The sequence below is a fragment of the Trachypithecus francoisi genome, unplaced genomic scaffold (genome assembly GCF_009764315.1).
Source record: "Trachypithecus francoisi isolate TF-2019V2 unplaced genomic scaffold, Tfra_2.0 Lachesis_group0, whole genome shotgun sequence".
Classification (NCBI taxonomy): domain Eukaryota; kingdom Metazoa; phylum Chordata; class Mammalia; order Primates; family Cercopithecidae; genus Trachypithecus; species Trachypithecus francoisi.
In genome coordinates this window covers 3,273,531-3,283,564 of record NW_022681453.1, presented here as the reverse complement: position 1 = coordinate 3,283,564, position 10,034 = coordinate 3,273,531, and the positions used below count along the sequence as shown (strand labels likewise).

Genomic DNA, 10,034 nt, shown 5'->3' with positions numbered 1-10,034 from the left:
AAAGAGTACATTACTAGTTTCAGATTAAAATAATGGAGCATAAAAATGTTTCACCTTAAAAAATTATTCATCTTATGAAATAATTTCATGCTATGTGATTTTTCTGCCAATGCAAGTGTTTGGCTGGTACAACAGCGCACTAACAAATATATTCTAATTTGAAAAATCTGACCATTTTTAAAAAGAATGAGTGAGAAAGAAATTCATTCAGCTGACATAACTGGAATTCTAATTTCAGATCTTCATGGCCTCACTAAATATTTCTCATAACATTGATGGTTTAGTTTTTATGTCATCAGCAATAATGTGAAAGTTATCAATCTCTTCTACAAGGTTGCCACAAGAAATTAACTGATAATTGTTATAAAGCAAGAATTTAAATATAGAAGTTTAAATTATTGACAAATAATACTGCATATTTGTGTTTTAGAACTCAATACGTCCTTATTTTGCCATGCATTTCTTATTTTATATTGATGAGCATTAGATAACATAGTTCATGGGTAAATATCAAATGTAATGAAGGAGGGAAATTTATTTTTTGTTTGCAGAAATGCATACAAAAATAGCTGGCCTGTCACATTATCACCTAGACCATTATTAACGGTTTACCAAAAGTGGCCACAAAATGGCAGAAATAAAAGTTTTATTTCCTCAGAAGAATTTTGTATTTGTGGTCCAGAATACAGTCCAGGTTAACCCCCAGTTATTTTCCTTAGAATTAGCCTCATGATGCATCAGGAGTTGTCAAAGGGAAATCAGGTGACTCCCGCCACAGTGATCCCTTTGGACTGTCCAGCTGAAATCAGTAAGGGAGTAAGATGCCAGCCCACTGTTTTTAACTAGATTTGGAGTAATAAGCCTTGGATTCCAGTGTTAGCACCACCACTAATTTGTCCTTTGATTTCGCTGTTTTAGCCTATCTCCATTGGTAAAAAGGGATAATAATAACTTTAACCCATCTCACAGAAATGTAGTAAGGAGGAAAAAAAACAATGCATATGGAAGTTCTCTGAAAAGCTAAAAGGCCGAATATAAACGTAGATATTATTTTTATAGAGGCCTGGAATTACTCAACCTTTTGTTTCTAACTTCAAGCTTGCGAGAAAGATCTTTCCTTTTGCTCCTAATTTGGACAAAAGATACAAAGCATTCCACGTGGACTTTTCTCCTACTTCAAGCATTTGGCTTGCAGAAGCCTTTTGTCAGCCAGCTACCAGCTCATAAAGTTGAAAGGGGAAATCTGAACTCCACTCCGAGTCAGGGATGTGGAGGTGGAAAGAACAAGAAATGTCACTAGAACTTTCCTGGTCTCCAAGGGGAAACCGGGCAGGACCAAATACACAGATAAGTACAACCACACAGCCTGTGAAACCACTGCAGAGAATCAGGTTCGGTTTAAAGTTGGAGGGCAGCAGAGGCGGCTTTTGACTCTACATAAAGCTAATCTAGGAGCAGAGTCAAAATTGTTGGGATAGAAATTATACAAGCTTTGCCTCAATCATAAGAGATGACATGTGAAGTGTCTTCTTACCTCAGAGACTCATGTCCATGATGATTTCTCTGCCCAGAGGACCCCTTTCTGCTTCCCCTTGTTAACCTTTTTAAGGAGGTCTTTCTTACGGACGTCTTTCCAGCCAACACCACTGCCCTAACCCAATCCAGATCATGTCCAGTGCAAAAACTCAGAGCATCCTGCACTCCTCCAGTGTGTGCATTGATCATTGGAATGATCAGTTCATTATTTTGACTGTTTGACTGTTGCTCTTTTCCCCCTCCCCTAATAAGCTCCCTGAGGACAAAGAACGGTTTGATTTCACAGTATCCTCAAAGTGGAGCAGAATGCCTAGCTCAAAGTGGGCCCTCGTTAAATATTCATTGAATGAGTGATGAAAGAAATACGATCTAGAAAGAGCTCCAAAGCAGATTATCTCAGATCTTACATCATTGCTAGGTAGGTATATTCATGCAAACATATGCTATTTACAATAAAACTCTTAATTTACTGTTGCTCAGGGAAGACATGTGCAAGTGGAGGGAAATCATACAATGGGGAGGTTAAGAAATCAATTATAATAATTTAGTACTAAGGTAGTATTCAGGTATTGCACATCCTGAATAAGGAATCCTTAAGGACTAGACAGTTTACAAGGTCCCAACTACCCATGCCTAGACGTTTCAAAGAAGGGCCATGAAAAGGGCAGAGCCATCACTTCTCAGGCGTGAAGACACAAACCACAGTCAGCAGACATCAGAGAAAAACTTCCTTCTGGGCCTGTGTCATGTGTTAGAACAGAAGGTTGCATGATGGAGCCACTAAGTCTTTCTCAAGCTATCAAGACAGCTCCTAGAGACACAGGTAAAATAGCAGCCAGTTTTGCTGTGCTCTGTTTACCTTCTTCTGTTCTACAAAGTTGAAAAGTCTGGCTAATTTGGCATTCTTTGGTGTGAATGCAAATAAATCAGGAAGAGAAAATGTTCAAAAACTATCATTCAAGCTCTACAGTATGGTAACGAAGTTTAAGTTCTTAATCTTTATCAAGACCATACTTTTTGGAAAAGGGTGAGTCTCCTCCCACCACGTGTTGGGTTTTTTCCTCTCACTCTCTCTTGTTCTCACTTAACACATTTTGTGCAACTTTTTTTTAACAAAATGAGGTTTTAATTTTTGCACTGTGGTCATTCTATGAAACATACCATTAAATTCTGTCTTCCTCACTAAGTGGCTTGAATCTGACTTTCGGGCAGCTCAATCTACCACATTTATTTGTGTGTTGAATCTGAAGAAAATAATAAGGATGCTGAGTAATGAAGATTGTGTCTTTCCTGGGGCTTTTAAAGTTATAAGGTTGCTATTCTTTCCTTTGAAAGATTGTACACAATAAGTTACATTGCAAATAGAAATGAATTAAGTGAAACTGAGAGATCAGAGAAGAAATAAAGAGGTGCCAGTTTCTATAGGTCTTTAATGGATGATGCTATGTACAATCTATGTTGTTCTTCTACTATGTCCTATCTAATATTCTGCAAATTCTAACTATTGAAAGGTAGATAGAAATGAAACCATTTAAATGCTCCTAGTAATTTCAAAATAATAATAAGCAGGGGACTTTCTCTAATGTATCATCAGCCATATAACCCCCCTTACTTTTGCCACTGCTCTTGCTACTACTGGTAGAAATCCCAAAAACTCAGATAATCAAAACCCAAAGAGGGTTTATATTTTTTCCATTTCATATTCAAGGCCCATCTCAAGCTACGAACTGCCTTCATTCCTGAAATTGTTTGAAATTCATTAATTTTATTTTTCCTTTGGGAAAGTAAGAACAAGTCATGATAGAAGAGGAAACTGCCATTTGTTGCCTTCTGTGCAATCTCTCCTTTACTCCATTTAGTTGAAGCTGGGAGTGCAGGCCTGGGTTTACTCCATGCTGGATAGGAGTCAGTATTTTTCTGTTACAACGAGCATTTAGCAGAGTTCCCTAAACATAGAAAATGTTCAATGTAAATTTAGCAAAAGAATGGGTGAATGAAAGAATATAATTTTCTGGCCAGGTGTGGTGACTCACGCCTGTATTCCCAGCACTTTAGGAGGACGAAGCAAATGGACACTTGAGGTCAGGAGTTCAAAACCAGCCTGGCCAACATGGCGAAAACCTGTCTCTAATGAAAATACAAAAAGTTGCCAGGTGTGGTGGTGCACGCCTGTAATCCCAGCTGCTCAGGAGGCTGAGGCAGGAGAATCACTTGAACCCAGGAGGCAGAGGTTGCAGTGAGCTGAGACTGTGCCACTGCACTCAAGCCCAAGTGACAGAGTCTAAGACTCTGTCTTAAAAAAATAAAATAAAATAAAAAATCACTGTATTAAAATGAATCATTCATCCCATTATTTTACAATTTGAAATCCATTGCAAAACAGGTAATATGCCTTTGCATGTTATGATCCCTACAAAGAGATCATAACAGAGAAATGTGGCTTTTGAAGAGCTTGCAAAAAAGGGACCTGTGCTCAAGCAAGCTTTATGTATTATATCTTGTCTAACACTTAGAAGCTTCTCTTGAGTAGAAAGGATCATTTTGGAGTGTGAGGCAAAGTAAGGTGTTCACAGCAGCACATATATTTAAAATGTTTCATTTAGGCTGAGAGATGACCTGTCTCAATCAAACCACCATTGCCAACCTTCTTGTTCCATCATCACTTTGTTACAGAGACACACGATTACTTACTCAGGGAGAAATCTTTGCTTTTGTCTGATCCACGGTTGAATCTTGTCGGTGTATTTTTCCTTTGCTTTTACTTTTTTTTTCCTCTCCGTGACTATGGAATTTTCCCTTTGGTTTCTCTTCAAGGGGTCCTCGTGTTTAAGGGGTGAGGGAATGATTGTCTACTGCAGTCTGCCTTAATAAAAGTGGCAATCTCCTGGCTTCCCCGTGGTGTGGCTCTATCCCCCATGGGGGTAGAGCCTAACTGCACCATGTAGATGTGCCTGCCGGTCAGGGACCGCGGAAACTGCCACCCATTATGTGTGCTGTGTGCGCTAACGGGCTTCCCCAGAGAATGGGGACACCAAGACAAGGTAAACGCTGTTCCATGCTGAGTGGGAGCACAAACTTCCTTTAAAGTCAAACTTTGAGAACAATAATAATCTTGAAATAGACCCTTTGGGCGCAAATCAATGCTCAAGAACGTTGCCAATCGCTTGCAACCTCCTTAGACATTTCACGGATATGTTATTTATGCTCAAGGGGGGGCCTCCTTTCACCCCCGCAACCCAAATTTTTGCTCTGTGCTTCGGACTCAGTGGGGCTTGTCGGATGAGCCACTGCGAAAATACGCTTCCCTCATTTCTCCTTGATTAACTAAGGTCACCTTGACAGAGTGCTTCCCTGTCCCTCTGGGGCTACCTCTGTGGTGCCCTGACCTGCCCCTCTATGAGAAATTCTCTACCTGTTCTGGAGGTTTCCTGGGAATCGCGAGTTCCCAGTTCCCTGGACCTGCCTGCAAGCAGAATTATCTGCCGGTCCCCGCCCCCCATCCCCAAACTCTGGGACAGCAGAGGGGACTGACTGGCCATTAATGGTCATCATCTATTTTTAATTGGAAGATCACAAGAAAGATGGTAAGCGAATCCCAGTCGCAAGTCAATTTAAATAACATTCCTGGGGAAATCCAATCACTTAAAACGGAGACACCTACGCAGGCCAGAGCCCCCCGCCCGTCTGGCGGGCCTAAGCGCGAAGGCTGAATTAATCAAGATCAAGGGGCTCCCGGGCTGAGAGCACAGCGTTAACCCTTCTAGTCCCAGAGAGCGACAAGGCGGGGGAGGAAAAACGCGGGCAGCCGGGGCCAAGATGCCCACGGCAGCCCCGCGCGGGCTGCCACTGCCATTTAGGGAGGCTCTGGACGCCTTGCACCCGGCCCAGGCGGTTGGGCGCGCGAGGTTAAGGTCAGAAGCTCGGGCAGCAGCCGCGAGTAGCAGCCGCCTCCCGCAGCCTAGGCGCGCCGCGGGCTCCTCCTCCCGCCCAAGCGTGGCCAAGTGAGGACTGCTCCGGCCGCAGGTAGCTGAGGCGCGGGAGGCGGCGCGCGCGGGACCCGAGCGGAGCGCCGGGGAGGGGCCGACGGACGCGCGGGCGGACGGACTCCCCAACCTCCCGTCCCGGACGTTAGCAGAGGTCTGCGCGGGCCATGTGGGGACCTGGGGTCACGGCCGAGGGTCTGTCGGTGGCTCCAGCACCGCCGCCTCTGCTGCCGCTGCTGCTACTGCTGGCGCTGGCGCTGGTGGCGCCCTCGCGGGGCGGCGGGGGCTGCGCGGAGCTGGCGTGCGGCGAGCGGGAGCGCTGCTGCGACGCGACCAACGCCACGGCGGTACGCTGCTGCAAGCTGCCGCTGCACGCCTTCCTGGACAACGTGGGCTGGTTCGTCCGCAAGCTCTCCGGGCTGCTCATCCTGCTGGTGCTCTTCGCCATCGGCTATTTCCTGCAGCGCATCATCTGCCCCAGTCCACGCAGGTACCCGCGCGGCCAGGCGCGCCCGGGACAGCGGCCCGGGCCTCCCGGGGGAGCCGGATCGCTGAGGGGCGCGGTGCCGCCCGACGACGACGACGACTCGCCCGCTCTGCTACGCGACGAGGCGGCAGCGGGCTCGCAGGACTCACTGCTGGACAGTGGCGGCGGCGGCCGGGGCCGGGGAGGCGGCCGGCGCTCGGACCCCTCCTGCGCCTCAGAGCACGAGCTGCGTGTAGTGTCGCCGGTCTTCCTGCAGCTGCCCAGCTACGAGGAGGTCAAGTATCTGCCCACCTACGAGGAGTCCATGCGGCTGCAGCAGCTCAGCCCCGGGGAGGTCGTGCTGCCAGTGTCAGTGCTCGGCCGCCCGCGAGGCGGGATCGCCGCGGAGCCCGACGGCGGCGAGGGCCGCTTCCCCCTTATCTGAGCGCTCGGGGATCGGCAGCTGGTGCAGGGCTGGGGGCTACGGGTGACACGCAACGGCCGGGGTGCCGCCGCCAACTGCCTCAGACCTTATCTGGCACCCTGGCCTAACTGCCTGGCACCCCGCAACCGGGTTGGGGTCACTCGTCTCCCTCGCGTTCTCCCGGGATCTTATGTTTCTCTGCGTTTCATTCAGTTCAAAGAAACGTGGGGCACGTGTGGCGGGTGCGGCTGCAGCAGGCGACCCTCGAGCGCACCTTCGAAGGACGTCCCCGCCCTCTGCCTTGCCTCGTATTGTGGTTCACTCGTAAGTGCCTGCTTCCCGAGTCAAAGAGAACACGTGAGCCCTTTGGTGCGTCGAGAGAAGGGCAGTCTTCTTTAGAGCTGAGGAGAAATGAGTGCAGTTCCTCTCCTTTCCCTACCTGCCACCTGGACAGGTCGCGGTCTCCCAGGGCGGGCAGAGGGCGAGGAGCCGTTGAGGACCAGCCGCGACCGGGGACTGCTGCACGTGGGTGTGGGAGAGCGCCACTTGGGTATAATGGAATCGCTCCCGTGCGGCAGACTCCCAAAAAATCCCTCAGTGTCTTCCTGATCGAGCAAATAGTCACAACTAGTGTTTTACAATTAGGTGGAGTGCGGGGAGTGGGCTATGGGGGACACCTGTGATACAAGGTTAGTTGCTGTACCTACTCAGGGCACAACAACCATGTGTATCCATTCGGCTGGACTTTTGATTGTTCAATAACTGAGAAGGTATATTTATTTGTCTTTTATTCTGATATTTTTACCATGCATTGAACGCAACAGGAGGGTATTTCAGCAAATTCATGACAAGGTAATCATCTTATCACTTTTTGTAGGCCATTAATGGTCAGGAAATTGCCCATACTCTGTCATTATTGTTTAATAATTCATGAAATTATTTCATTAAAAAAGAAAAACAGAGGTACAGTCAAACAAGGAAGCATATGTGACCTAAAAACATGAAGGATATCTTATTTTCACTATTTGAGAAGAATATATTTTATTTTTAGTACTGTGGCATAATATATAACTTTTTATAATAATAACTGTATGCATTATGTAGTATAGCTCTTAATTGTATCATTCATCACATAATTATATGTAAAACTAATTGACATGTATATGCCATACCATGAAGCATATGATGTTGTGCACTTTCTCCTCCATTTTTCATTTGGAATACATTCCACAACATGATCCAAAACATAAGAACTTGTGACTTGTAACTTTTGTTTAAAGCCATTAATTGTGTGGTAATGTGCTACAGAAGGATTCAGTCAGCTTGTTTTAAGAAACAAGTGTCATTGTATCAGTTTCCTGTTCTGTGACATGCCCTTTAAAAGTAAAAGATAATATAACATATTTTAATACATTGTGTGTAATGTACATATGCATATTGTCTATGTACTATATACACATTGTTTATAATAGTGTTAATACAGTTTGTCATTCTCCTGAAAGGAGAAGGAAATACAAAAGGTTTCTCTGCTTGGGAAAAGGTGAATGTTGTTATATCAAGAATGATTACACATATGGATCTCATACATGTTTTTAGAACATTGTTCTTCTGATTGAAGAAGTCTGCCACTCCTGAAAAATCTTAAAATATCTGACTTGTATTAGAAGAAAATTATTTCATTAAACTTCTAAAGGCTGGTTGAAAAAGTCTGACAGTTCTGAGAAATTTTTAAATGTCTGAATTGTAATAAAAGAGGATGATTTACTTTAAACTTCTAAAAACTAATGACCTTGTGACTAAAGAAAAATCATTTGAAGTGTATCTTTTCTCTGTGCAAATTTTATCACATGCATGGCTATATGGTAGTGTATCAAAATATGAAATATGTCTATTTGTCATTTAAAGCAATTTGAGCTGCGAATTGACAAAAGTATCAGGAGTTGAGGCCATATCAGTTGAGAATGGTACAAAATTTAATTACATTATATAGATAATCACATATTAATATTACTCAAATACCATAGATTTTTGTTATAAGTGGCTATCAATATTACTTACCATACAAACTGGAAAGTTGCCGTATTTTAAAAAATAACTTATTCTTTGAAGTTACACTGTTTTACACATTTCACAAATGTTACCTGTATCTGCAACATCAACCTAAATATCCAAATAATACCTGTGCCAGTATATGAAGCAGTCTATATGTTGTTACCATAACATCTTAAAGAAATTCAACAAAATCCTATGAAAAATACTTACAATATGGATCAAGTATATTTCTCTTTTATCAACTATGGAACATTTCTCTCCCTAAAATCTAGAATGTCTATAAAGTGGTAATTACACTTGATACCAATCACACAATGAGGTTCTACTGAATTTTAAAATGACAAGTTTTCACCTGTTTTTTACCTGCCCAACCCAAAAGCTTTTATTCACATCCCTCAGTTCAATAGAAATGAGTTTGACTGTACTGTGAGGTTTTTTTTTTTTTCTTGCAGTCCATTGATTTACCAAGGACAATTTTGTTCAGGCATAATTTTGTGGAAAAAAGTCTTTAAAACAGTATTTTATTAATGATAAATGAACATGTCTCATGGTAATACATACACATATAACAGACCGTATTAACACACACAGAACCTGTGTGTTCATAACGCTGGATTGCCTGGATAGAAACATTTTTAAAGCAGTAAGGGCAGTATCTGGGTGTTAAGCTTTATAGATTTCACGTGGAAATTATTTATTATATAGACAGAACCTATTATACATAATTGCATGTGTTTATTAATATAGAAACTGGTTATCCTGTTACCTAAAAAACAAACTCACAAATAAATGATTTTACTTCTTTTTAATATTCCGTAGTAAAAGTGGAGGATAGACCATTGTGTTCTTTAACTATATGTAGAATAATATACTATTAACTTATGGCATGAAATATTAATGGAATTAATATGGAACACTAATTTTTATGGTATATATATCTTCTTTTTTTTTTTTTTTTTTTTTTTTGAGAGAAGACCTCACTTTGTTGCCCAGGCTGAAGTGCAGTGGCATGATCACCACTCACTGCAGCCTTGACCTTCTGGGCTCAAGGGATCCTCTTGCCTCAGCCTCCTGCGTGGCTGGGACTATAGGTGCACACCACCACACCCAGCTAATTTTTGTATTTTTTTGTAGAGATGGGGTTTTGCCATGTTGCCCAGGTTAGTCTCATTCTCCTGGGCTCAAGTGATCTGCCTGCCTTGTTCTCCCAAAGTTCTGGGATTATAGAAGTGAGCCACCATGCCCAGCCTGTGGCATATATATCTTAACCCACCTGGGCGTGCAGTGTTTTCCAGTACTAAGTGAGCATTTGCTCCTGGTTTTCAGTTACAAAGTAATTCGAATACTAAAACATTTTAAGCACATTTTATTTTCACTGACTTCTCTTGAGTAGGGGAATAATGGTCCTGCATATTGTAATCCATCTGGAATGCAAAAAAAGATTGATTTTCTAAATTTAGGAGTTAGATATTTAAATATGTATATTGTATATATACAGTTGGCTCTCCTGTATCTGTGGGTTCTGCATCTGCAGATGCAACCAACTGCAGGTAGAAAATATTTTTTTTAATTT

The 10,034-nt window shown here is 43.2% G+C and overlaps 1 protein-coding gene across 1 annotated transcript; it reads left to right on the top strand.

Annotated features, from left to right (window-relative positions):
• Window positions 1-5,686: 5,686 nt before the first annotated feature.
• Window positions 5,687-8,231, top strand: CUNH3orf80 (chromosome unknown C3orf80 homolog). The gene has a single exon (XM_033202909.1). It carries the CDS (start codon window positions 5,687-5,689, stop codon window positions 6,428-6,430), a length of 744 nt encoding a protein of 247 aa, XP_033058800.1. The 3' UTR covers window positions 6,431-8,231.
• The last annotated feature ends 1,803 nt before the right edge of the window (window positions 8,232-10,034 follow it).

Coding starts and splice junctions, on each gene's coding strand:
- CUNH3orf80 (XM_033202909.1), top strand. CDS start 5,687: ATGTGGGGACCTGGGGTCACGGCCGAGGGTCTGTCGGTGGCTCCAGCA.